The sequence below is a fragment of the Talpa europaea genome (assembly GCF_964194135.1).
Source record: "Talpa europaea genome assembly, chromosome: 13".
In the NCBI taxonomy this organism is placed as follows: domain Eukaryota; kingdom Metazoa; phylum Chordata; class Mammalia; order Eulipotyphla; family Talpidae; genus Talpa; species Talpa europaea.
Window position 1 is genome coordinate 44,833,346 of NC_140080.1, and position 27,502 is coordinate 44,860,847.

The window sequence follows — 27,502 nt, forward strand, 5'->3', positions numbered from 1 at the left end:
ATTTAAGCATTGATTGCATGATGCCCTCTATCTGTTCATTTGTATAATAAATTACATGTCACATCTTTGCTTAAATCACACTTCACAGAAGGAAACTTCCTTAATTCCTCCTTGCACTTGGGGTTATTTTTTTCCCAGGGAAACTTACGTGGTGTTGGATCCTCACTTTACCACAAAGTACTAGTTATTTCACAGACAAAGATAACACTCATTAAATGACCTTATGGTTGGGCCAAGAAGAGTAAAGTAGACCAAATAAAAGTATCTGGATTGCCTTAGAAATGATCAGCTTTATTAAAATGAAGACAAAGTTTATGATACTACACTTATTACTGCCACCAAGCAGAAAATAAGAGTGGAATAAAAGAAGAAAGTGTGATAACTTACTTTTTATTTTAAGGTAATTTCAAATGTTTAGAAAAAGTATCATGAGTAATAATAGTACAACTAAATACAAAGTCTCTTACCAAATTTGTCTATAAACATACCCTTTTATCAGTTGCATACCTTACAATCTTTTTCATTTTAATATTTTTTTTATTATTTGCTTCCTAGAAATGTAAATTTTAATATAATCAGTATACAGTTATCAACTTCAGAAATTCAACAACAGTGCAGTGCGATTGTCTAAATTTTGAAATGCAGGAGTATAAGAATGAAGAGTTTTCCAGTATAGGAAAATAAGTACTCTAAAAAAATTACATGAATGGACATATTATGATATGAGAATCTGAGGAATAACATTGCTATGGGATTTTAATCCTCTGATGTTACGCGGGAAGAGAATCAACAGTTAAAAAGAAAATGATCTATTTCATGCCTTCCTGAAAGACAAACCCCACATTCAACATTTTCTTCAGGGCCCCTGTGACATCCTTATTCCTAAGACTGTAGATTAAAGGGTTTAGGACAGGAGTGAGTATGGTATAAAAGACAGATACAACCATGTCTTTCTCTGGAGTATGATAGGAGTTGGGGAGCATGTAGGTGTAGACAGCAGCCCCATAGAAAAGAATGACTACAGTCATATGAGAAGAGCAAGTGGCAAAAGCCTTCTTCCTACCCTCTGCTGAGTTCATCCTATGGATGGTGAGAAGAATAAAAGAGTAAGAGCTTGAAATGACTGTCACGGGGATGAGAAGCATGAGAATACAGCATAGGTACATAAGTATCTCATAGAGGGAAGTGTCTACACAAGAGAGTTTCATTACAGCAGGGACTTCACAGAAAAAATGATGGATTTCCCGAGATCTGCAAAAAGGGAAAGTCATGGTGACTGGTGTGAGCATGAAGCCATCCACCGATCCCAGGAACCAACAGCCAGACACCAAAAGGAGACACACTTTATGGTTCATAAGGATAGGATAACGGAGTGGATGGCAGATGGCCACATAGCGGTCATAGGCCATGGCAGCTAGAAGGAAAAATTCTGAGCCTACTAATGTCAAATAGAGAAACATCTGCAGCCCACATTCCGGGGCTGAAATCTTATTTGTACCCATGACCTGATCTATGAGCATCTTGGGCACAGTAACTGAAATGTACATCACATCCATAAGAGATAACTGACTAATGAAAAAGTACATAGGAGTGTGGAGGTGAGGATTAGAGTGTATCAGTAAGATCAGGATGATGTTTCCAGATAAGGCCATAAGGAAAACCAAAAAAATGACCACACAAAGAAGAACTGGGTAATTGGATTGAGCGAAGAGTCCCACCAGGATGAAATCTGACCATCCAGTCTGGTTAGCCACCCACATGGTGTCATCCATGAGCTTTCACCTAGACCACAAAGGAGAGCTTTGAGATTAATAGATCATCCCCATGGTATATAACCACTTGAAATTAATATTGTGTGTTTGTGTGTGTGTGAACACCAACTCAATTGCGCTAACAGGAGTATTTCCTATGGATCTATAGATTTGTGGATTATAAATTACTTTTATAAACTTATCAGAAACATAACAAATAATCTTGGCACTTATGGATACCTCAGTTCAAGGATAAGAGATTTTTAAATGATGAATAATGCTATTTATCAGCAAATATGGAAATTTGTACAAACACTTCCTTATAGAAACACATAAAGTGAATCACTGAAAAAAAGATAAATAAAACCCTTTATTTCTAGAGGATTTTTGTTATTATAGAAGTCAGAATTGAATTAACCTCTTTGGTTTAAGGACCCAAAGGTAACCTTACAATCTGTTGAAATCTTAAAACCATGTAGGAAAGATTTAAAAAGTAACTGAAGCATAATTTAGGAAAAGTTCATATCAAGTGTCTGAATCCCCATTTTCTAAAGGAACAAGTCATTATGTGAGACTCTTGTTTATGTGGAATGAGCAATCATGCACAGAAGACCCGGGTCCTTACCAATCACCAAGCCCTTAGTGGATAAGGAACCCAGACTCTGAGGATGGGCTCTGGTTATGGATTCAGCTTACTCTCTGCTCATCATTCCTTTGTTCACTCTACTTAAGAAAGGGTTCAAAATAAAGTTTGATCTCAGATATGGTGAGAATAAAATGAAGCAAAATAATAAAAATTGATGAAGAAAGCACAAATACTGTTATTTTGAGGTTAATATCTGCAGTGATTATTGTATAAAATATATGTGCTGTGACTATGAATATGTTGTGTTATGATATAAGAAACATTAATTCAGTTTCCCAGTTTTACTAATTTCTGTAGTCCCAGATTACCTGTCCATCTATCATCTATCTATCATCTATTATCTATCTTTGCATCTCTCATATACTGCATAAACTCATTTAAACTATAAATATGTGATTATATTTATATAAATATGAATGTAGAAATATAAATATGCAGTGCATATTTTAGTTAACCCTGATTAAGCAGAAACTTATGGAGACTTATATTTTTTTCTGTCTAGTACATTCTTCAACTTTACTGACTTAGCGCTTACACTATTTGTTAAAAATCTCAGGGAAGGGCCTCCCCGGTGGAACAGCAGTTGAGCACTGGGTTGTGAAGCTGCCCGTGGACTCGACTACACCAGTTCGATCCCTGGCTTCTCCCCGGCCAATGGAGGAGGGTCCCACATGGCGTGCAGACCTCTCCTGCTGCCTTCTGCTCCCCTCAGCAGTGTACTTCAGTCCTTCTGCCTGCTCTGCTCCCCGCTCTGGTGAATTCTCTCACCCTCCCACACTTCTGACTGTACCCAGTGCTTGTATAAATAAATAAATAAATAAATAAATAAATCTTAAAAAAAATTAGGGAAAACAACTAAGAGAAGTTCAATGATAGTTATGACAAGGTGTATATTTTTTTTAATATCATATGTCTTATTACTTCTAACATTTTTTCCTGGAAACTGAACTAGAGAGAATAAAACTGAAAAACACTGAGATGACTTAGTCTAATTTATCATTTCTATCATGCTGGTCAGATTTGCATCTGTGTTAGACACTGAAGATGAATCAAATTAAAATTTACCTGGATTACACTTCAGGAGGTCATAGTCTAGTCAAGGAGAAATATTAAATAAATGTGATTCAATTTATGATTTTTAAATAGTTATATATTAAGTAAGAATTAAAAGTAGAAGCAGCAAAATACATTTGACTTTTATGATACTATCTTCTACATTTTCTCTTAGGGAGGTTAAATCTTTTCAACTATTCAGTTTCTGACTAATTAAATTGTAAGTCTGTACCAACAACAAAAACATATATTGTATATTGACTTCTCTTTCTGGAAAAAGTTCAGAATTCATTATAATGCATCAGTGTTTCAAGAAGAATTTCCAAGTTTACAATAAAGTTTTCCCTTGTTATTAACTATCTCAAGTTCTGGGGTGATTAAGCAAAAAACACTGAAAATAAATTTGATTCCTTAATATAAATATCAAAAAAATCTGGGATACATTCCACTACAAAAATATATAATTTCTCTGTTACACACACACACACACACACACACTGGCAGATGAAATCTGAGTTCTCCAGAAAATTAAAAATCAGTTCCTATAAATGTAAAACATTCCTGCTGACCCAATTAATATCAGTGATTAAAGTGTGTCAAAGACCAAGACAAATACTAATGCATGTGCAGACCTTTTAGCTATTTTCTGAGTGAATGAATGAAGGGGAAGAGGGCAGGTGGGAAGGTACTGGGGGAAAAAATCTTTTCTAATTTGAATAATTGGGTCACTCTAATCAAGCCATGCTGTGTAGTCCATCAGGGACATAAGACAGGTAACAGAACACTGTATAATAAAGGCAATAGGTCTCCCTGTTCAATCTTGCTATTTATCACATTTCTTGGGTTTTGTGTCAACAGTTTAGTGCACATTATAAATAATGGTGGTAAAATAATATGAAATATTAATTTTCTTCTAACAGTATCCCAATAACTGTTTCATTGCTTTACCACACTTTATTTTCCCCAAGAGCCTAAGACATATTTATTCATATTCTTCTTTTACAGATTAAAAATTTCAGGATTCCAGCACATTTGCTTAAATCACACAACTAAATTGCAGGAGCACTAATGTCTCAGCAGAGTGTGGAACTCAGAGCATGTAATACTGCTTTAGTGCTCCGGAGGCAATCTTCGCTCAGAAGTCTGTAAGTATTAACCACCCATTATAATTTTCATATGGAAAACATACATATGGTTGAGACATTTTTCTCAGTATTCAAACTGCCAGAAGTATTATCCTAAGCAAAATCACTATATTTCCTTCTACAAAATTTTAGTCTGAAGGAAGCCTCTCATCATGCAATAATGTGAGAGGAATGCATATTCTTTTTCCCACAGACAGGTGTGGGGTGGGCAATCACGAAAAGGAGACCAATTACATGGCAGAAGATGGAAATTAGATTTGTGGTGGAAATTATTATGTGACATAGAAAGATGCAGAGCTGAAATATACATGTTATAAACTGGTGATTCATCATTAGAAAAGTAAAAACCTCTTTTCTAATATGTTCCAGTAAATAAGTGTCATATAAAACATCTAAGAAAATAAAGTACATTTATTTTTTTCCCATAGAAGTAGATGAAGGGGAAGAAAGAGCAAACACAATAAAAATTTATAGAGTGTGTCAGAAACAGAGTAAGTAAAAAGTAATTACCCTTTTGCTCCTATAATTTTGTCTGCTTGTCTGGTTGAACCAAACTTCAGATAACGCCACAACCCTCCTCCAGATGGATGAGTGGAGTGTGATCTTAGTTAACTGTATAAAGATAAATTGGAGAGTGACATCATCCTTGGGTATGCCCAGTATAGAAGTGGATGATAGTTTTCTGTTGATAATTCCCCTTTGAGACTATAAAGAAGAATGCAATTAAGAGAGCTAAAGAAGGTAATAGGTACCAGCAGTATTTTTATGGTTTACTTCTCACAAAATGGCATATAAATGCCTTTTTATTTTTAAATTATAAATCTTAATCACTTTATACAATTTTTATTAAGCATATAAAATTGTGTGTTTATATGGTAATCTCAAATCTTACCAATCAATAAATTCTCATTTATCAAATATATATTAATTTACATATAACCCTAAACTTTTTCACCTTTTTCACCTCATAAAATGAGGTTATATACACATGTAAGAAATAATTTATACTTATAAATATATATTATAAATTACTTATAAATTACTTCTTACATGTGTATATAACCTCATTTTATCTTTAAGAATATTTTCTGGAGTCCTGAGATAGAGTGTTTGTCTTATGTTTCACAGATACAGACTGAATTTCATACTCGCAGCAAAGTATGAAAGAAAATGTCACTAAGAAGAACTGCGATTGAACCAATGTATCATGCCTTCCTCTTTATCACTCTTTATTAGGCTACTGGTTGACTCTTCTAAACTCATTTGTAGTGTATGCGTTTGAATGTTGTATTGCATTTTAAAGTATTTGTCTTTAATTTAAATGTTGACATGTTGATTGTAAAAATTATAAATTGTTAAAAAGAAAATTTAAAAACCAACCATACTATACTTACCCAGACAAAAAGTATGCCCTGGAGGCTATAATATGCCTTGGAGGCTATATAATGTCTTCAACTTACAATTGAACATGGAGTGCACACTGTGGGCAAGCAATTGTGATAAGTGAGGGAACAAGGTAGAACAACCCCACGCTTGTGGAACTTACAGCCAAATTTTTCTGAATTTTTTTTTCTGTAGGTTTATTCTACATGTATTTTACTCATTTTCCCTTGCCATGGAAACTTTTCATGATATCTTTGGTCCAGAAAGTGATTTCTATATCTATTTGCCATACCCATACATGGGGACTATAACTTTCTGTGTCCTTCTGGGTTTCATTGTGCAGACAGCTTGTCCTATCCTTTTTGCCACCTGCTTTCTGTGTGGGGCTGAAGGGAAAACGTACTACCAGATGAAAAAAGAAATTGCCTCTTTTTTCTACTTATGACGATAGTCTTTGCTACCTTAGCAGCTGTAGACAACTGAGGACCGTGCAGGTGCTGCAGGATTGAACTTCCAAAGCCAGTTTCAGCTGCATTGGTGGGCTACAGGTGTCTGGATTATGGCAGGGAGGATTCCACTTATATTAGGAGTGCAGAGTCTCCATAGTTTCAGCAGTGATGGACTTACAGGACTCCAGTATTTGGTGATGTCTTATTGGTGGCAACACTTCATTCCCCTTCTTGCTCTCCATAATCAAATGAGCCTTTCAACACCTCTGTAAACCAGTATCTTGTATTAATACCCTTTTATTAACACTGCATAAAGTTTTTTTCAGGACTGGTTACCAACTGCAGAGTAAGTAAACAGTATCAGGTGTTTACTCTCTCCCACCATTAGATTAAATGATTGCCTGATGGCACCCACTTGGAGTAGGGTGTGGGCCTGCATAGGTGGGAGCACCTGAGCCAAGAAATTGGGCATATAAGGCTAGGGCAGCTGAGGACTGTGTGGTATGTAGTGGCATGGTGTGGAGTGTGTCAGAGTGCAGTGGGGTACGGCGAAGAACATGAAAACAGCTAAAACATAAACACGGCTGCTTGAACTGGTGATGAACTGACCCAATTTGGGATGGTTGCATTAGGCCACCTAATTAGCTTAATGTGTATAAAATAACTATATCTCAATTACAATGTCCCCTAATATTGCATTTGTGTGTTATGATCAAAAACATAGATACCGTAAGTTGAAGTAAAATTATTATACAGAAAGCATCTCTTTATATATTTCTTTCCTAGGATAACTTGAGAAGATATAAAATGTTTCAAGTTTCTTCATACCAACTTTTGAAACGCTTTTTCAAAATTTTATTCAAATTGTGCTACAATCTCAACTGAACTAGGATCAGTTTCATGTGTATTTAATCTTAGTCAATTTGACAGGCAAATAATTGTTTGATTACTAGTTTGTTCATATGAATTTTCATATGTTATCCATATCACCAATAAGTGAAATATGTTTATTTGTGCACATTTTCCATTTAAAGCTTTTATTTATAAACATAAAAAGGTTTATATGTTAAGAAAATTAATTATAAGAAGGAAGGGCTACAATATTTTCTCTCTTTGAATTTTGCTATTTGGCTTATAAGAAAAATTTTAATTAAATTATTTGTTAAAGATTTATTTATTTATGCATACAAGAACTGGGGTACAGGCCAGCGGTGTGGGGAGAGACAGGATTCACCAGAGACAGAGAAGGGAAAGGAACAGGCAGATTGACTGAAATACACTGCTGAGGGGAGCAACAGACGACTCAGGAGAGTTCTGCTACGCCATGTGGTTAGCTCTCCAGCTGGGGATTGAACTCATGCTGCAGTGGCTGCAGATAACTTCATAGGTTGCGACTTAATCCCTTGGGCCACCAGGGAGGCCCTAATTAAATTATTTTTATTGAGGTGACATTGATTTACATTGTATATGTTTTAGGAGTCCAGATGTATGTTACCATACCACACCCACCACCAAAGCACCCAAAATCCAACAAATGTCCTACCCACATTTGCTTCCCATTCCCTAGTCTTCCTTTATCATAGTCACAATTCCCTTCTCATAGCAAAGGTATTATTTTTTGAAAGATTTATTTATTTATTTATTTATTTATTTATACAAGCACTGGGTACAGTCAGAAGCGCTGGAAGGTGAGAGAATTCACCAGAGTCGCAGCAAAGAACAGAACAGACAGACTGACGAAATACACTGCTGAGGGGAGGCAGGGCAGGAGAGGTCTGCGCACCAGGTGGGATCCTCACTGGCAGCGGGGAATGGAATCTACAGAGGCTGTGGGCAGCTTCGCAGCCCAGCGCTCAACTGCTTCACCACCAGGGGAGGCCCACAAGAGTTGTTTTTTTGTGGTTTTTTTTTTTTTTGTTTGTTTGTTTTTGTCTGTTCGTTAACTTTGTTTCTTTCTACCCTACATGTGATTAAAATGTCGTTAACTTTGTTTCTTTCTACCCTACATGTGATTAAAATGTCGTTAGCTTTCTAACATTTCACTTAGCACAATACTTTTCAGTTGCATCTGCATTTTCATGTTGCTGCAAATGGCAAGATTTAATCTTTTCTTTTTCTAACAGTTGAGTTGCAGCATTTAGTTTAACACATTAAATTCAGTAATTTTTTCAGCATATTTGTTTTTAAAAGTTCTCACACGTTTTGGGATTGTTAAAGATATTTACCATTACATTTATTTATTTATTTATTTATTCATTTACATCATTCTTCATTTTTGTACAATGTATCCTGTCTCATCTGGGTTGTATTCCCTGTGAAATTCCCACCACCAATACACCCGTGTACCATCACCATAGTCCCTTGTGCTCTTCCCACCCCTATTTTGATCCTACTCCCTTCCTGCCCCACAGAATGTCTCTGGTTTATAGTTATGTTTTAATTTTGATTTTTACTTTATTATAATTCATTTTTCCTGATCCCTTATTTGGATTCTCTACATTCCTCCTATAAGTGAAACCATCCAGTACTTTTTCTTTTTTCTTTCTGGCTTATTTCATTGAGTGTGATACCTTCCAGCTCCATTCATGTTGCTGCAAATGGAATGAGTATATCTTTTTTAATTGCTGAGTAATATTCCATTGTGTATATATATATCTCACATCTTCTTGATCCAGCCATCTATTTTTGGGCGTTTGGGTTGTTTTCATAGCTTACCTATTGTAAATAGTGCTGCAACAAACATAGAGGTCCAGGTATGTTTTGTGTCCTTTGAGTTGATACCTAGGGGTGGAATTGCTGGATCATATGGAAGCTCCATTTTTTAGCAGTTTGAAGTACTGCCATGGTAGTTGGACAAGTTTGCACACCCATCAGCAGTGCAGGAGAGATCCTTTTTCTTTTTTTTAAAGATTTATTTATTTTTGTACAAGAACTGGGCTGCGGGAGGGTGAGAGGATTCACCAGAGACAAAGCATGAAGCAGAACAGGCAAACAGACTGAAATACACTGCTGAGGGGAGCAGCAGGCGCGACAGGAGAGATTTGTGGCTCCATGTGGGTATTTCCCTGGCAGGCCAGGAATCGAACCCACACTGAAGAGGCTTTGGAAAGCTTCACAGTGCTGTGTTCAACCTGCTGCACCACTGGGGAGGCCCACGAGTTCCTTTTTCTCCATATCCTCACCAATATTTGTTGTCATTAGTTTTTTTGATACGTGCCATTGGTATCTCATGATGGTTTTGATTTGCATTTCCATGATTACAAATGATGTTGAACATTTTTTCATATGCCTGTTGGCCATTTGTATTTCCTCTTTGGAGAAGTGTCTTTTTACCTGCTCCCCAATTTTTGACTGGGTTGTTTACTTTGTTCTTGTTGAGTGATGTGAGTTCTTTGTAGATCTTTGTGATCATTCCCTTATCATTAGTATTGGGTGCAATTTTTTTCCCCAATCATTGGGGTGTCTCTTTGTTTTGGTTAATGTCTCTTTTGCTGAATAGAAGCTCTATAATTTGATGTAGTTCCAACTGTTTATCCTTTCCTTCACTATCTGCATTTGGGTGATGTATCTTTAAAGATGTTACTGAGATGTATGTCGTGTACTATTTTGCCTATTTTTTCTTCTATATATTTTATGGTCTCATGTCTTATGTCTAGTTCTTTAATCCATTTTGAGTTGGTTTTTGTGCATGGTGTGAGGTGGTAGTCTAGTAGATTTTTGCATGATGAGCTTGAGAATATTTTGTACATTTGACTTCTAATATAGAAATAATGTATGGGGGTGATATAAAGTAGATTTATAAAATGATTTATAAATCATTTTAAAGTAAAAATTAATGTCAAGTGCTAAATGATACTTTTATTCATCTCTTCATTCATTCAAAAAATAGATTCACTGTTAGTGATTTATTCTAGGCTCATGGTAGTGTAAAAAACACTTTTACCTCCTAGAGCTAATATTCTTGGGATAAATAAAAGTAATAAATAAGCAATTACATATTATGGAAGGTATTCATAAATACAAAAGTCTAGCTGAGTGAGAGTATAAAACCAGAACGGAATTTATTTTATATAGAATCCTTTGAGCCCTTTATTCAGACCCATAAATGTAACATGGGAACTAGCCATTACTGATATGAGACAGCAGGTTTTAAACAAGGATAGGAGAAAGAGTAAAAGCACTGAGTCAGAAAATTACTTGTAATATGTGAGCAACAGCAAGAAGATCCATGACCCCAGGTTGTGTTGAGACAGTTGGAGAAACACAGAAAACAAGATTAACCATGAAACCATTGGCCCTTTAGGATAGTCAGTACCTCAAGAAAGACTAGGGGCCTCCCCTGGTGGTGCAGCGGTTGAGCGCTGGGCTGCGAAGCTGCCTGCAGGTTCTGCAGTGCCTGTTCCATCCCCGGCCTCCAGGTGAGGGTTCCACATGGCACACAGACCTCTTGTGCCGTGCCCGCTGCTCCCCTCACAGTGTAATTTGTCAGTCTAACTTTTCTGTTCCCCGATCTGATTCTGGTGAATTCTCTCACCCTCCTGTGCTTCTGGCTGTACCCAGTGCTTGTATAAATAAATAAATAAATCTTAAAAAAAAAAAAAAAGAAAGAAAGACTACGGATGACTAGTGTGTCTTTAAGGAAAGGAATAAAAATGTGTATGTACAACACCCACAAGAGTGAGTATGCCTTTAGAAAAAAGAAAAGAAACCATACACCATACACTATTAATAATTTTCTTCTATTATCTCTTTACACAGTTTTTCAGACATGATGACAATGTCTTGTGTTCAGACTGAAACCTGGTTTCCTTTCTACATACCTCCATGCTATGTCTCCCAGCAACTGGTAGCACTAACAGAGCCACAAAGAATGATGCTGTCCTAGTTCACTATAAATCTCACCCTGAGACAATCACTGAAAGATTGAGAGCAACAGCATTGTAAGACTTAGGTGGATGAGCATCACTGAACCCTTGGAAATAAATCCATAGCAAAATGAAACAGGCAGGGTTTTTCAGGAGTTCTGGAGAGAGATGTGGTTGGGTGAGGGACTTATGAACAAGGGAGTGCAGCAGTTGGAATTCCAATGATGCACTAAAATTACCAGGGTTGGGCAGACCAGGGAGGACAACTGGAGTGTGTAACTCAAGTTCCCCAGTAGATGTGTGTATGGAGAGGATGCAGAGCCACTGGATACTCATTCAAGATTCAGGGAAAGGACAGGATTGAAGACCTGGGTTAGGGACAAGCAGTATATGGAGGAAGGAATGGGTCTGAACAAGGACAGTGGACCTAAGTTGTATTACAACTGAATTCAGAGAAAAAAAGATATAAGTTTCAGTTTCCATACTTTACCTTCTTTTCCAATGATCTTTCACGAAGTTACTTATAAAAAATATCTAAGTGGGGGCCTCCCCTAGTGGTGGGGGCAGTTGAGCCCCACCTGTGAAGCTGTTCACAACCTCTGCAGTGCTGTTTCGATCCCGGATAGCTGGCGAGAGTCCCACATGGCATGGCAGATCTCTCCTGTCATGCCCACTACTCCCTTCAGCAGTGTATTTCGTCAGTCTGCCTGTTCTGTTCCCCACTCTGTCTCTGGTGAATCCTCTCACCCTCCCATACATCTGACCTGTGCCCAGTTCTTATATAAATAAATAAATCAATCTTTAAAAAAATCTAAGTGATGCAGTTTATGATAATTTTAGCATTTAATTGGGATATGTTAATTTTTTCATTATCAAAATGATCAACTTCTTACCTAGTTGTTTTCCTTTAAGTGTATCTTTCACATTTTTGGTTCAGGTTCTGGAAATCAGAATTTTTCTCAACTGATAAAGTATTTTGTTTTATATCCTTGTTAGTATTTTACAATGTAGTATTTCTCCCCTCAGGTATGATCACTGTAGCATTCCCATCACCAAAGCACTCCATAATTCATTGGCCACTCCACCCATTTGTAATCCCTGTTCTTCCCCTTCACCCTTATAAAAATATATTAGATTAGAAATAGATTAGAAATGAACAGTAATTACAACAAACACTACAGAAATTCACAGAATAATGACACTACTATGACAGTTTATATGCTAAAATGGACAATAACACAGAGAAATTTAGACAAATACATAGGATCATACAATTGTCAGAGGCTGAATATGGAAATAATAAAACATATAAACAGACAAATAACAAGCAGTGAAATCAAGACAGTAGTCAAAACCCTTCCAAAAAACAAAACAAACAAACAAAAAGCAGGCTAGATGGATTAACAATTGAGTTCTCCCAAGACTTCATAAAGGAAATAATACCTGTCCTGCCCAATCTCTCCCAAAAATGTGAGAAAGAAATTTTCCAAACAATTTTTATGAGACCTAGACTGCCCTGGTGGAACAGGTGTTAAAGTCTCAGCACTATCAAGCTATTGCCAGCCACTACAGGACAAGTTTGATCCCTGCCCAGAGAGCTAAATCACATGGCACAGCAGACCTCTCCTGTCTCACCCATTGCTCCCTTCAGCACTGTATTTAGTAGATCTGCTTGTTCTGCTCCCGACTGTGTCTCTGATGAATCCTCTCATTCCCTGCACCTCTGGACTACACCCCAGTTCTTCTATGCATAAATAAAATAAATCTTTAAAAAAATTATGAGGCCAGGGCCTCCCCGGTGGTGCAGAGGTTGAGCGCTGGGTTGTGAAGCTGCCCGGAGCCTCTGCAGTGATGGTTCGATCCCGGGCCACAGGAGGAGGGTCCCACATGGCGCACAGACCTCTCCTGCCTCAGCAGTGTACTTCGGTGCTTGTGCCTGCTCTGCTCCCCGCTCTGGCTCTGGTGAATTCTCTCACCCTCCCGCGCTTCTGACTGTACCCAGTGCTTGTATAAATAAATAAATAAATCTTAAAAAAAAAAAAAGAACCAAAGTTTAAAAAAAAAAAAAATTATGAGGCCAGCATTTTTCTAGTACCAAACCCAAACAAAGACAACACAAAAAGGGAAAAAATATGGATAATTCCCCTACTTTTTGATGCAAAAATCCTCAAAATAAATCATGACAAATAAAACTCTTCAGTCCATTGAAAGGCTCATACACTACAACCAAATAGATTTATACCAGGGATACAAGGATGGTTCAACATTAAAACCAAAATAATGCATTCACCACATCAACAAAAAGAAAGATAAAAACTATAATGTCATATCAATAGATGCTGAGAAAACATTTGATAAGATTCAACATCACTTCATGATGAAAGCCCTCAAAAAACTAGGAATAAATATAATATGATAATTCCAGAGCCAACATCATTTTCTCGGGTGAAAAATAAAAGATTTTCCATTAAGAACTTGTACAAGACAGGGATGTCCACACTCATCACTACTGTTCAATACAATATTGGAAAGCTTAGCTAGAACAATTACTCAAGAGAAGACTGGAAAAGGAACCCAAACTGGGTAGAAAGCAAAGCTATCATTATGTGAATATGGCATGTAATATACAACTAAAACCCTAAAGACTCTATTGAAAAACTAATCAAAACATGTGCCATTCTCACTGGTGTAAGATGGTATCTCATGGTAGTTTTGATTTGCATTTCCCTGATGACAAGTGATGTTGAACATTTTTTCATATGCCTGTTGGCCATTTGCATTTCCTCTTCAGAGAAGTTTCTTTTAAGCTCTTCTGCCCATTTTTTGACTGGATTATTGTCTTTGTTGTTGTTGAGTCTCATCAGCTCTTTGCAGATTTTTGTGATCAGTCCTTTATCATTAGTGTTGGGTGCAAAAATGTTCTCCCAGTTGGTGGGGTTTCTCTTTGTTTTTGTTATTGTCTCTTTTGCTGTGCAAAAGCTCTTTAATTTGATGTAGTCCCAGCTGTTTATCTTTGCCTTCACTATCACTGCTTTGGGTGATGTGTCTGTAAAGATGTCTTTGATGTGCAAATCACATAGTGTTTCGCCTATATTTCCTTCTATATATTTTATGGTTTCAGGTCTTATGTCTATGTTGGCGAGGGTGTGGAGAAAAGGAACTCTTCTGCACTGTTGGTGGGAGTGCAAACTGGTCCAACCACTGTGGAAAGCTGTGTGGAGATTTCTGGACCTACTAAACATAGAGCTTCCATATGATCCAGCAATTCCACTCCTAGGTATTTACCCAAAGGACACAGAAACATCCATTCCAAAGAACACCTGCACCCCTATGTTTATAGCAGCACTGTTTACAATAGCTAAGCTTTGGAAACAACCCAAATGCCCAAAAATAGATGACTGGATCAAGAAGATGTGGTACATATATACCATGGAATATTACTCAGCATTCAAAAAAGATAAACACATGCAATTTGCTGCAACATGGATGGCGCTGGAAGGGATCATGCTCAGCGAAATAAGCCAAAAAGAAAAAGAAAAATACCGGATGGTCTCACTCATAGCAGGAATCTAGAAAACCTAAAGAAGGGACCAGGAAAATGAATAACTATAAGAAAGTGAAAATCAAAATCAACAAAAAACTATGAACCAGAGACACTTTTAGGGGGGCAGGGGCGGGAGGGGAGGGATTGGGGTCAGAATGGGGGGCTGCAATTGTATGGGGAATATAACAATAAAATTTATAAAAAAAAAAAAAAGGAAAACTAATCAAAACAATAAATCAGTTCAGCATAATGGCAGGTTATAAAATCAATACTCAAAAATCAGTTGCTTTACTACACCAAACAATGAATCAGGAGAGGAGGAAGTTAGGAAAACAATCTCATTTTACAATCACACCAAAAATGAATGAACGAATAAGTGAATGAATGAATGAATGAATGAAGAAATTAATATTTTTTTAAAACTTTTTAAGGTTTCCCCAAATCTTTATTTTTTTTAAAGATTTATTTATTGGGCCTCCCCTGGTGGCGCAGCGGTTGAGCGCTGGGCTACGGAGCTTCCTGCAGCCTCTGCAGCGTGAGTTCCATTCCCGGCTGCTGGCAAGGTTCCCACATGGCACGCAGACCTCTTCTGCCATGCCTGCTGTTCCCCTCAACAGTGTATTTCGTCAGTCTCCGTGTTCGGTTCCCCACTCTGGCTCTGGTGAATTCTCTCACTCTCCTGCGCTTCTGACTGTACCCAGTGCTTGTATAAATAAATACATTTAAAAAAAAATATTTCTTTTGTACAAGAACCAGGGTACAGGTCAGATGCGTGGGAGGGTGAGAGGATTCACTGGAGCCAGAGCAGGGAGCAGAACAGGCACACTGAAGAAATACGCTGCTGAGGGGAGCAGTGGGCAAGACAGGAGAGGTCTGCCATGCCATGTGGGATTCTCGCCAGCCGGCCTGGATTGAACCAGACCTGCAGAGGCTGTGGACAGCATCATAGTGCGGCGCTCAACCGCCTGCACCACCAGGGAAGCCCAAGAAATTAATACTTTGAAGTAAACTTAATAAAGGAGGTGAAAAATCTATATAAGGGCCTCTCCTGGTGACGCAAGTGGTTGAGCGCCGCACTGTGAAGCTGTCCTCAGCCTCTGCAGTACCAGGTCCTTCCCTGCCAGTCGGGTGGGTCCCACATGGCACAACAGACATCTTCTGTCAGAAACAACAGTTAGAATAATTAAAAGAGCATGAAAGTGGAACAAAACCAGACACACAGAGCAATGGAATACAACTGAAACCCCAGTAATAACCTCACATCAACAGCAGCAGTTAATCTTTAGCAAAGGAGCCAAGACTATACATCATAGCAATGAAAGTCTATAAAATAAATGTTCTTTCTGGCTTATTTCGCTGATCATGATCCCTTCCAGCTCCATCCATGTTGTTGCAAACTGCATGAGTTTCTTTTCTGATTTTTGAGTAACATTCCATTGTGTGTATGTGCCACATCTTCTTGATCCAGTCATCTATTTTAAGGCATTTGTGTTGATTCCATAGTTAGCTATAGTAAACAGTGCTGCTATAAATATAGGGATGAAGTTGCCCTTTTGAATTAATGTTTCTGTGTCCTTTGGATAAATACCTAGGAATGGAATTGCTGGATCATATGGAAGCTCCAACTTTAGCAGGTTGAGGAATCTCCACAAGGCTTTTCACAGCGTTGGACCAGTTTGCACTCCAACCAGCAGTGCAGGAGAGTCCATTTTTCTCCACATCCTCACCAACATTTGTTGTTGCAAGTTTTTTTTTTTTTTTAATATGTACCATTCTCACTGGTGTAAGATGGTATCTCATTGTACTTTTGTTTTCTTTTTAAATTGAAATTTTACTTTTATATTCCCCATACAATTACAACCCCCTTATTTTTACCCCAAGCCCTCCTTTCCCCTCTCTCCACCCCCCATAGAGTGTCTCTTGTTCATAGTTATTTGTTGATTTTGATATTTTCTTTCTTATAGTTATTCTTTTTCCTGGCCCCTTATTAAAGATTTCTAGATTCCTGCTATGAGTGAGACCATCCGGTATTTTTCTTTTTCTTTCTGGCTTATTATGCTGAGCATGATCCCTTCCAGCACCATCCATGTTGCTGCAAATTGCATGTGTTTATCTTTTTTGAATGCTGAGTAATATTCCATGGTGTATATGTACCACATCTTCTTCATCCAGTCATCTATTTTTGGGCATTTGAGTTGTTTCCAAAGCTTAGGTATTGTAAACAGTGCTGCTATAAACATAGGGGTGCAGGTGCTCTTTGGAATTGATGTTTCTGTGTCCTGTGGGTAAATAACAAGGAATGGAATTGCTGGATCCTACAGAAGCTCTATGTTTAGCAGGTCCAGAAATCTCCACACAGCTCTCCAATGTGGCTGGAGCAGTTTGCACTCCCACCAACAGTGCAGGAGAGTTCCTTTTTCTCCACATCCTTGCCAACATTTGTTGTTGCTAGTATTTTTAATATGTGCCATTCTCACTGGTGTGAGATGGTATCTCATGGTAGTTTTAAATTGCATTTCCCTGAGTACAAGTGATGTTGAACATTTTTTCATATGCCTTTTGGCTATTTGCATTTCCTCTTCAGAGAAATTTCTTTTTTGCTCTTCTGCCCATTTTTTGACTGGATTATTTTCTTTGTTTTTGTTGAGTTTCATCAGCTCTTTGTAGATTTTTGTGATCAGTCCTATATCATTAGTGTTGTGTGCAAAAATGTTCTCACAGTCGATAGGGTTTCTCTTTGTTTTTGTCTCTTTTGCTGTGCAGAAGCTCTTTAATTTGATGTAGTCCCAGCTATTGATCTTTGCCTTCGCTATCACTGCTTTGGGTGATGTGTCTGTAAAGATGTCTTTGATGTGCATATCACGTAGTGTTTCGCCTATATTTCCTTCTATGTATTTTATGGTTTCAGGTCTTATGTCTAGTTCTTTAATCCATTTTGAGTTGGTTTTTGTGCATGGTGTTAGGTAGTAGTCAAGCTTCATTCTTTTGCATGTAGTGACCCAGTTTTCACAGCACCATTTATTGAACAAACTTTCTTTGCTCCAATGCATAGTCTTTGCTCCTTTGTCAAAGATTAGTTGACCATAAATCTGTAGGTTCATTTCTGGATTTTCTATTTGATTCCATTGGTCTGTATGTCTGTTCTTGTTCCATTACCATGCAGTTTTGATGATTATGGCTTTGTAGTAAAGTTTGACGTCTGGGAGTGTGATGCCTCCATTCCCTTCTTTTTTTTTTTCAGGAGAGCTTTGGCTATTTGGGGTTTTTTGTGGCTCATATGAATTTCATCAGTAATTGTTCTATTTCTTTGAAGAATGACATTGAAATTTCTATTGGAATAGCATTGAATCAGTATATTGCTTTTGGTAGGATGGCCACTTTATTCTTCCAATCCATGAGCAGGGGATGTCTTTCCATTTCTTTGTGTCTCCTTCTATTTCTTTTAACAGTGTTTTATAGTTTTCTTTGTATAGGTCATTTACCACTTTTGTTACATTTATTCCCAAGTATTTGATTTTTTTTTGTTTCGATAGTAAAAGAGATTTTTCTTTTTATTTGTTCTTCTTCAGATTTATTGTTGGTGTATAGGAAGGCTACCTATTTTTGCGTGTTGATTTTGTATCCTGCTTTTTGCGTGTTGATTTTGTATCAGTTTTACTAAACTGATTAGTTGAATCAGTTTTTCTGTGGAGTTTTTGGGATTCTCTATGTATATTATCATATCATCTGCAAATAGTGGTAGTTTGACTTCTTCTTTTCCTATTTGGATTCCTTGTATGTCTTTCTCTTGTCTTATTGCTCTGGCTAGGACTTCCAGTATTAAATTGAAAAGCAGTGGTGAGAGTGGACATCCTTGTCTTGTTCCAGAACTTAATGGAAATGCTTTCAGCTTTTCACCATTGAGAATGATACTGGCTGTTGGCTTGTCATAGATGGCCTTTATGATGTTGAGGTATGTTCCTTGTATCCCAAGAATTTCAAGGGCTTTTATCATGAATGGGTGTTGCACTTTGTTGAAAGCTTTCTCAGCATCTATTGATATTAGCATATGGTTTTTATATTTCTTTTTGTTGATGTGTTGGATAACGTTGATTGATTTTCGGATGTTAAACCATCCTTGTGTCCCTGGAATGAATCCTACTTGGTCGTGGTTAATTATCTTATGGATACATTGTTGGATTCTGATAGTTAAAATTTTATTGAGGATTTTTGCATCAGTGTTCATTAGGGAGATTGGCCTGTAGTTTTTCTTTTTTGTGTTGTCCTTGTTCGGTTTTGGTATAAGTGTAACGTTGGCTTCATAGAACGTGTTTGGTATTGTCCCTTCCTTCTCAATTTTTTGGAAGAGTTTGTGAAGGATAGGCACTAATTCGTCTCTGAATGTTTGGTAGAATTCATTTGTAAATCCATCAGCTCCTGGGCTTTTGTTTTTTGGGGAGGTTTTTGATTATCATTTCAATTTCGCTTCTAGTAATTGGTCTGTTTAGGTGTTCTATTTCTTCTTTATCTAGCTTTGGGTGATTGTAGAGTTGTAGGAATTTGTCCATCTCCTCTAGATTGTTGAACTTGTTTCTATATAACTGTTCATACTAGTTTCTGATTATTCTTATGATTTCTGCTGTGTCCGTTGTGACTTCTCCTCTTTCATTTATGATCCTGTTTATTTGTGCTTTCTCCCTTTTTTTCCTTTGTGAGCCTGGCTAGAGGTTTGTCTACTTTATTGATTTTTTTGAAGAACCAGCTCTTGGTTTCATTTATCTTTTGGATTGCTTTTTCAGTTTCAATTTCATTTATTTCTGCTTTGGTTTTTATTATTTCTTTTCTTCTACTGGTTTTGGGGTATTTTTGTTGTTCTTTTTCTAGATCTTTGAGCTTCAAGATTAGGTTGTTTCTTTGAGTTCTTTCTTGTTTCTTGATGTGAGCCTCTATTGCTATATATTTTCCTCTTATTACCGCTTTTGCTGCATCCCATACATTTAGGAAATTGGTGTCCTCCTTGTCATTCAATTCAAAGAATTTTTTAATTTTTTCATTGATCTCCTCATTAGTCCAGTGGTCTTCCAGTAGTGTGGTTTTCAATCTCCATGAGGTAAGAGATTTCCTTGCCTTCTTTTTCTGATTTATTTCTAGTTTGATGTCTTCATGGTCAGAAAAAAATGGTTGGTATCATTTCAATCTTGGTGAATCTGTTCATGTTTGTCTTGTGTCCCAGTATGTGATCTATCCTGGAGAATGATCTGTGTGCATGTGAGAAAAATGTGTACTCAGATTTTTTGGGATTTATTGTTCTATAGATGTGTGTTAAGCCCAAGCTCTCTAGATCCTTATTTAGAGCTTTAGTGTCTTTACTTATTTTTTGTCTTGTTGATCTATCCACTGTTGATATTGGTGTGTTGAAGTCTCCCACTACGTATGTGTTTTCTCTGATGTCTGTTTTCAAAGATGACAATAGTTGTCTGATATATTTTGGTGCTCCTTCGTTAGGTGAATATATGTTAATGAGTGTTATTTCTTCTTGAAGTATTGCCCCCTTGATCATAATGTAGTGACCATGGAGGTCTCTTTTTACCCTTTTGAGTTTGAAATCTGTTTTATCTGATATAAGTATAGCTGTTCCTGCTTTCTTTTTTGGTCCATTTGCTTGTAGGATTGTTTTCCATCCTTTAACTTTGAGTCTATTTTTATCTTTTGTAGCTAAATGTGTTTCCTGGAGACAGCAAAAGGTTGGGTTTTGTTTCTTGATCCAGCCTGCGACTCTGTGTCTTTTTATTGAAGAGTTTATTACATGTATATTTAGAGTTAATATTGATATGTTAGCATCTGTATTTGCCATTGTGTTTGTCTTTCCTTTGATTTTATTTATTTATTCTTTTAATAACTTTTTGTTTTTTTGGCCTTCTTTCATTGTTATTTGTCCCACTGAGGTTCTGGCTTTAGGATTCCTTGTTGTATTTTTTGAAGTGGGGGTTTAGTCATAATGAAATTCCAGAGTTTCTGTTTGTCTGGGAAGGTCCTTATTCTTTCTACATAGAGGAAGGAGAGCTTTGCGGGACAGAGTATTCTTGGTTGGCATCTGTTTTCTTGGAGTCTGTTGACTATGTCCCTCCACTCTCTCCTTGCCTGTAGTGTTTCTTTGGAGAAGTCTGATGTCAGTCTGATTGGTTTTCCTTTGAATGTTATCTGTTTCTTTCCTCTTGTCAGCTTCATTATTTTTTCCTTGTCTTGGATTCTTGGGAGCTTTACTATTATGTGTCTTGCTATATTTTTCCTTTCGTCGTGGAAGTTTGGTTTTCTTCTTGCTTCTTGAATGTCGATTTTCAGCTCCTTCTTCACGTTTGGGAAGTTCTCTTCAATTATTTCCTTGAATATTTTCTCTGTTCCTACATCTCTATCCTCTCCTTCTGGGATTCCTATAACTCTTATATTTCCTTTCCTCATGTAGTCAGATGGTTCCCGAAGTCTTTCTTTGGTCTTTTTCCTTCGTAATTCTCTTTCTTTTCTGTTGTGGTTCTTTTTATTTCTGTGTCTTCAAGAGTACTTATTCGTTCTTCCATTTCATCTATTCTGCTTTCATTGCTTTTTCCAGAGTTCTGTTGCATCTCCATTAATTTTTTGATCTCCTGCATTTCTTTTACTTCCCTCTTTAGGGGCTCAATTTCATTCTTCTGAGCATTGTTTTCCTTATGGCTTCCCTCTTTAGAGACTCAATTTCATTCTTCTGAGTGTTATTTTCCTTAATGACTTCTATCAGTTTTCTTTTTTTTGTGTGTGTGTTGTATGTCTTTTTTCTTAGGTGTTGCTACTTTGCTTGTAATTTTTCTTTACCCTGCTGTCTGTCTTCTAATTTGCTTTATGCGTTGGGACACTGTGCCGCTGGTACTGGCTGGCATCTTTTTGGTGTGTTCTTTTGGGAGTTTCAGAAACTGGCCATCCAAATGAGTCAAAAACTGTTACGCCCGAAGTCTAGTGAGGCAGTGGTACTTTGAGTATGTTAATGGTAACTGTCACAGAATCTCTCCTCCTTCTGTGTTTAGTTACAAATATGCATCTTGAAGTCCCACAGACTTCCCTGCAGGTGGGGCAGCTAGATTGCACTCTGGGTTCCAAATCTCTGGATCCTCCTCTGGGCTCTGATTTCCTGCCAGGTGGGACCAGGCTTGTGGGGGCCTTCAGCTCACCTCTGACTGTGCATGGAACCTTCTCCCTCTGGCTCCAGGGGGAGCCTTCTGCCAGTTTCAAGCAATCTTTATTGAAAAAAGGTCACTGTTCTAAAATGGTGCTTTGGAGACAGGCACACTCTTCCTCGTGCTGGGTCTGCCCCAGCCGTGGGTGCCCACTCCCCCTCTGGGTTCAGCCTTCTGCTGGTTTCAAGCAGTCTTTATTGAAGAGAGGTCCCTGTTCTAAAAAGGCGATGCAGGTACACACTCCCCTGCAAGCCTGGTCTGCCCCGGCCTTGGGTGTCCACTCCCCCTCTGGGTTCAGACTGCTGGCCAGAAGGGTCCTGACCTGGGTGAACTTTGCAGCTCACCTCTGGCTCCTCCAAGAGCCTTCTGCTGGTTTCAAGCAGCCTTTACTGAAGAAAGGTCCCTATTCTAAAATGGTGATTCGGAGACAGGCACACTCTCCTACACACTGGATCTTCCCCAGCCATGAGTGCCTGCTCCCCCTCTGGGCTTGGACTGCTGGTCAGAAGAGGCCAGGCTTGGGCGAACTTCCCAGCTCACCTCTGACTCCTCCGGGAGCCTTCTGCTGGTTTCAAGTAGTCTTTACTGAAGAAAGGTCCCTATTCTAAAATGGTGATTCAAAACAGGCACACTCTTCTACGCTCCTGGTCTGCCCTGGCCCTGGGTGCCCACTCCCCCTCTGAGCCGGACTGCTGGCCAGAAGGGGGCTGGCATGGGCGAACTTCCCAGCTCACCTCTGACTCCTCTGGGAGCCTTCTGCCGGTTTCAATCAGTCCTTACTGAAGAAAGATCCCTATTCTAAAATGGTGATTCGAAACAGGCACACTCTTCCACACTCCTGGTCTGCCCTGGCCGTGGGTGCCCGCTTCCCCTCTGGGCTCAGACTGATGGTCAGAAGGGGCCTGGCGTGGGTGAACTTCCCAGCTCACCACTGGTTCCTTCGGGAACCTTCTGCTGGTTTCAAGCAGTCTTTACTGAAGAAAGGTCCCTATTCTATGGGGTGTTGGCAATTTTTTTCTGGTCGCTAGGTGGCGCCAGAGATCTCTCCTAGTGTCCTTGGGGAGCGTTTTTTTGTTTTTTTTTTGTTTTTTTTTAACCTGTAGGACAGGGGAACAGAGTGGGAGTGGTGTGGAAAGACTCAACGGCTTTGGGGTGCTGTGTCTGCCTTGTGCCCCACCATCATGGGGAACCCATGCCCCGAATTTCATGCCCTGGGTCTCAGTTCCAAAGCCCTCAGGTCCAGGACGTGGGCTGTAGCCCAGCTCAGTGTCCGCAAAAATGGCGCCTTTTGCACCCACTCCCGTGTCCTGGCGCCTGGTTTCTGATTACTCAGGGAGGGACATTCACCTCAGTGAGGGCCCCCATGCGTCTCCCCGCAAGCCTAGGTCACAGGCGCAGGAACCTGGGCAGCTGTCCAGAGCATGCGCAGTGTTGCGCAACACGTGCCATCAGTTAAGTTTCGCTTTACTGTTTCGCCTTCTGAGAAACCACAGGTTTTTCCTGTAAATCACATGAGACTGGGAGGTACAGAGGGAGGAGCTACAAGGATATAAGAGGAGAACCACGAGAGAGGTAAAGGCGAGAGGAGCAGAGAGAAGGCCAGGGAAGAAGGAGAGAGAGAGAAAAAATAAAGAAGCATCCACTACTGTCAAGTTGTCTCAAGCCCTTCATTTCAATCCTCAGCTCTTCTCTTTTCGTGCCTACGAATCCCGTGGGTCGGGACAGTTGGCACCTAACGTGGGGCATGAAAAAGAAAGAAGGAACCACTGAAGGACCAGCTGTGGTGAGTCGGCAAGTAAGGAAGTGCCACTGTGTTGAACTGTTCAGTGGAACCCTGCGCCCTCTCTGCCTGCTGTACCCGGAGTTCGGAGAGGGCAGTGATTGTTCATCTGCCTTCTACTTTAATCATGCCCATGGATGCTTCTGCACATCTTTCCCCTGTTCTACTTAGGAGGAGACATGATTTTGGCATCACTGCAGCTGCTGTCACTCTTTCAATAGTGGTGGCAGCGGCTGCAGCTGCTACCACTGTCGCTGTCACTCAAGCTGCTGCAAATGCTGACACTATAAACAATTTAGCTGCCAATGTTGCTTCTGCGTTACCAACACAGCAAGATATGAATGAACATTTATGAAATGGACTTTTGATGCTTAATCAGCAGATAGCTCTAATGTAAGAAGAGATAGACACACTTTTGTTAACTGCTCACATACCTTGTAATCCTCTGTACCATTTTATTTGTGTTACCCCTGTTACGAGTGAGGGTCTCATTGCCTGGTTTAGAGGACTCCTCCCAGAGTTGCAAGCTTGGAGCAGGGTGGTAGCCTTAGCTCTTGGCTTTTTGCTGTTTGTGCATTGGGCATATGTTTTCTCTGTCAGCTATGGAGGCAAAACAAAGAACATGCTATTGCAGTCAGGCAAGTACTTGGCACCATGGTACTTGACCAGGACTCCCCTGTGGCACCCAGATGGGTCAACTTAGCCCTAGAGAACCTGAGAGCCAAAGACGGGTAAGAGTGTAGCCTGTCTAGACCAACCTAAGACAGCGGTCCGGACCAAGTGCACCGGATTAGCAATGACGGGTAAGGCTGGTCACGGAATATGCCAACCTAAGACAGGCCAGGTGTCTCATTTAAAAGAAAAAAGGGGGAGATGTCCAGAATATGCACAGTGTTGTGCAACATGTGCCATCAGTTAAGTTTTGCTTTACCGTTTTACCTTCTGAGAAAACACAGGTTTTTCCTGTAAATCACATGAGACTGGAAGGTACAGGGGGAGGAGCTACCAGGATATAAGAGGAGAACCACGAGAGAGGCAAAGGTGAGAGAAGCAGAGAGAAGGCCAGGGAAGAAAGAGAGAAAGAAAAAAAATAAAGAAGCATCCACTAGCGTCAAGTTGTCTCAAGCCCCTCATTTCAATCCTCAGCCCTTCTCTTTTCGTGCCTATGAATCCCACGGGTCTGGACAGGCAGCCACGATCTGAGTATCCTTTTCAAGCGTGCCACTTTTCCACACAAGCTTACCGGCTGGACTGGGACTGTCTGTAGGTTTCCAGGAGTCTTTGTTTTTCTCTAATGGCTCCTGGAGCCTTTCGCTCACCTCCGTGGCAAATCCTGCAGGGTTCTCCACAGCTCCAGTTCACGGGGTGTGGTGGCTAAAATAGTTCCTTTCCACTCTCAGTCCCGCTTGATGCATAGTTTGTTCTTGTTGGTTGTTTTAGTTTTTTTGTTTTTTCCTCCTTTCTATTGGTTGTAGAGTGCCGACTTTGTGGGTGGGGGAGGGTAGCAAGGTTCTGAGGCATTCCTCCTTTCTTATCCTCTTTTATGGCAACTTTCTTCTTCGGTTAGTTTGCTGGAGCCATTCATTTATCTTCTGTGTCCCAGTTCGCACTGGGACCTGCTGCTTTTCCTCCCTATTGACTTTTTTTTTAATGGGAGATCTTACTCGCAGTGTTTCCTCGCCACTACGTTGATCCACCTCTACCTCTGCATCTTTCATTGTACTGTTTTTTTTAATAATAAATTTTATTTTTATATTCCCCATACAATTGCAGCCCCCCCATTCTGACCCCAATCCCTCCCCTCCTGCCCCCGCCCCCCTAAAAGTGTCTCTGGTTCATAGTTTTTTGTTGATTTTGATTTTCACTTTCCTATAGTTATTCATTTTCCTGGTCCCTTATTTAAGTTTTCTAGATTCCTGCTATGAGTGAGACCATCCGGTATTTTTCTTTTTCTTTCTGGCTTATTTCGCTGAGCATGATCCCTTCCAGCGCCATCCATGTTGCTGCAAATTGCATGTGTTTATCTTTTTTGAATGCTGAGTAATATTCCATGGTATATATGTACCACATCTTCTTGATCCAGTCATCTATTTTTGGGCATTTGGGTTGTTTCCAAAGCTTAGCTATTGTAAACAGTGCTGCTATAAACATAGGGGTGCAGGTGTTCTTTGGAATTGATGTTTCTGTGTCCTTTGGGTAAATATCTAGGAGTGGAATTGCTGGATCACATGGAAGCTCTATGTTTAGTAGGTCCAGAAATTTCCACACAGCTCTCCACAGTGGTTGGACCAGTTTGCACTCCCACCAACAGTGCAGAAGAGTTCCTTTTTCTCCACACCCTCGCCAACATTTGTTGTTGCTAGTTTTTTTAATATGTGCCATTCTCACTGGTGTAAGATGGTATCTCATGGTAGTTTTGATTTGCATTTCCCTGATGACAAGTGATGTTGAACATTTTTTCATATGCCTGTTGGCCATTTGCATTTCCTCTTCAGAGAAGTTTCTTTTTAGCTCTTCTGCCCATTTTTTGACTGGATTATTTTCTTTGTTGTTGTTGAGTCTCATCAGCTCTTTGCAGATTTTTGTGATCAGTCCTTTATCATTAGTGTTGTGTGCAAAAATGTTCTCCCAGTTGGTGGGGTTTCTCTTTGTTTTTGTTATTGTCACTTTTGCTGTGCAGAAGCTCTTTAATTTGATGTAGTCCCAGCTGTTTATCTTTGCCTTCACTATCACTGCTTTGGGTGATGTGTCTGTAAAGATGTCTTTGATGTGCAAATCACGTAGTGTTTCGCCTATGTTTCCTTCTATATATTTTATGGTTTCAGGTCTTATGTCTAGTTCTTTCATCCATTTTGAGTTGATTTTTGTGTATGGTGTGAGGTAGTGGTCAAGCTTCATTCTTTTGCATGTAGCGACCCAGTTTTCCCAGCACCATTTATTGAACAAACTTTCTTTGCGGACACAGCAGAAATCAAAAGAATAATCAGTAACTACTATGAACAGTTATATGGAAACAAGTTTAACAATCTAGAGGAGATGGACAAATTCCTACAACTCTACAATCACCCAAAGCTAGATAAAGAAGAAATAGAACACCTAAACAGACCAATTACAAGCAGCGAAATTGAAATGGTAATCAAAAACCTCTCCAAAAACAAAAGCCCAGGACCTGATGGATTTACAAATGAATTCTTCCAAACATTCAGAGAGGAATTAGTGCCTATCCTCACAAACTCTTCCAAAAAATTGAGAAGGAAGGGTCAATACCAAACACGTTCTATGAAGCCAACATAACACTAATACCAAAACCGAACAAGGACAGCACAAAAAAGGAAAACTATAGGCCAATCTCCCTAATGAACACTGATGCAAAAATCCTCAATAATATTTTAGCTATCAGAATCCAACAATGTATCCATAAGATAATTCACCACGACCAAGTAGGATTCATTCCAGGGACACAAGGATGGTTTAACATCCGAAAATCAATCAACGTTATCCAACACATCAACAAAAAGAAATATAAAAACCATATGATATTATCAATAGATGCTGAGAAAGCTTTCGACAAAGTGCAACACCCATTCATGATAAAAGCCCTTGAAATTCTTGGGATACAAGGAACATAACTCAACATCATAAAGGCCATCTATGACAAGCCAACATCCAGTATCATTCTCAATGGTGAAAAGCTGAAAGCAA

General features: G+C 39.1%; 1 protein-coding gene across 1 annotated transcript in view; it reads right to left on the minus strand.

The window, feature by feature from the left end:
• Positions 1 to 809: 809 nt before the first annotated feature.
• Positions 810 to 27,502, minus strand: part of LOC311183313 (uncharacterized protein) — a gene marked incomplete at both ends in the record, with an annotated part of 44,125 nt that continues 17,432 nt past the window's right edge. Inside the window, 2 exons of the mRNA XM_084252665.1 lie at positions 810 to 1,775; positions 6,271 to 6,380. Of these exons, the coding sequence (XP_084108791.1) occupies positions 810 to 1,775; positions 6,271 to 6,380 (1,076 nt within the window). The remainder of the gene's footprint in view (positions 1,776 to 6,270; positions 6,381 to 27,502) is intronic.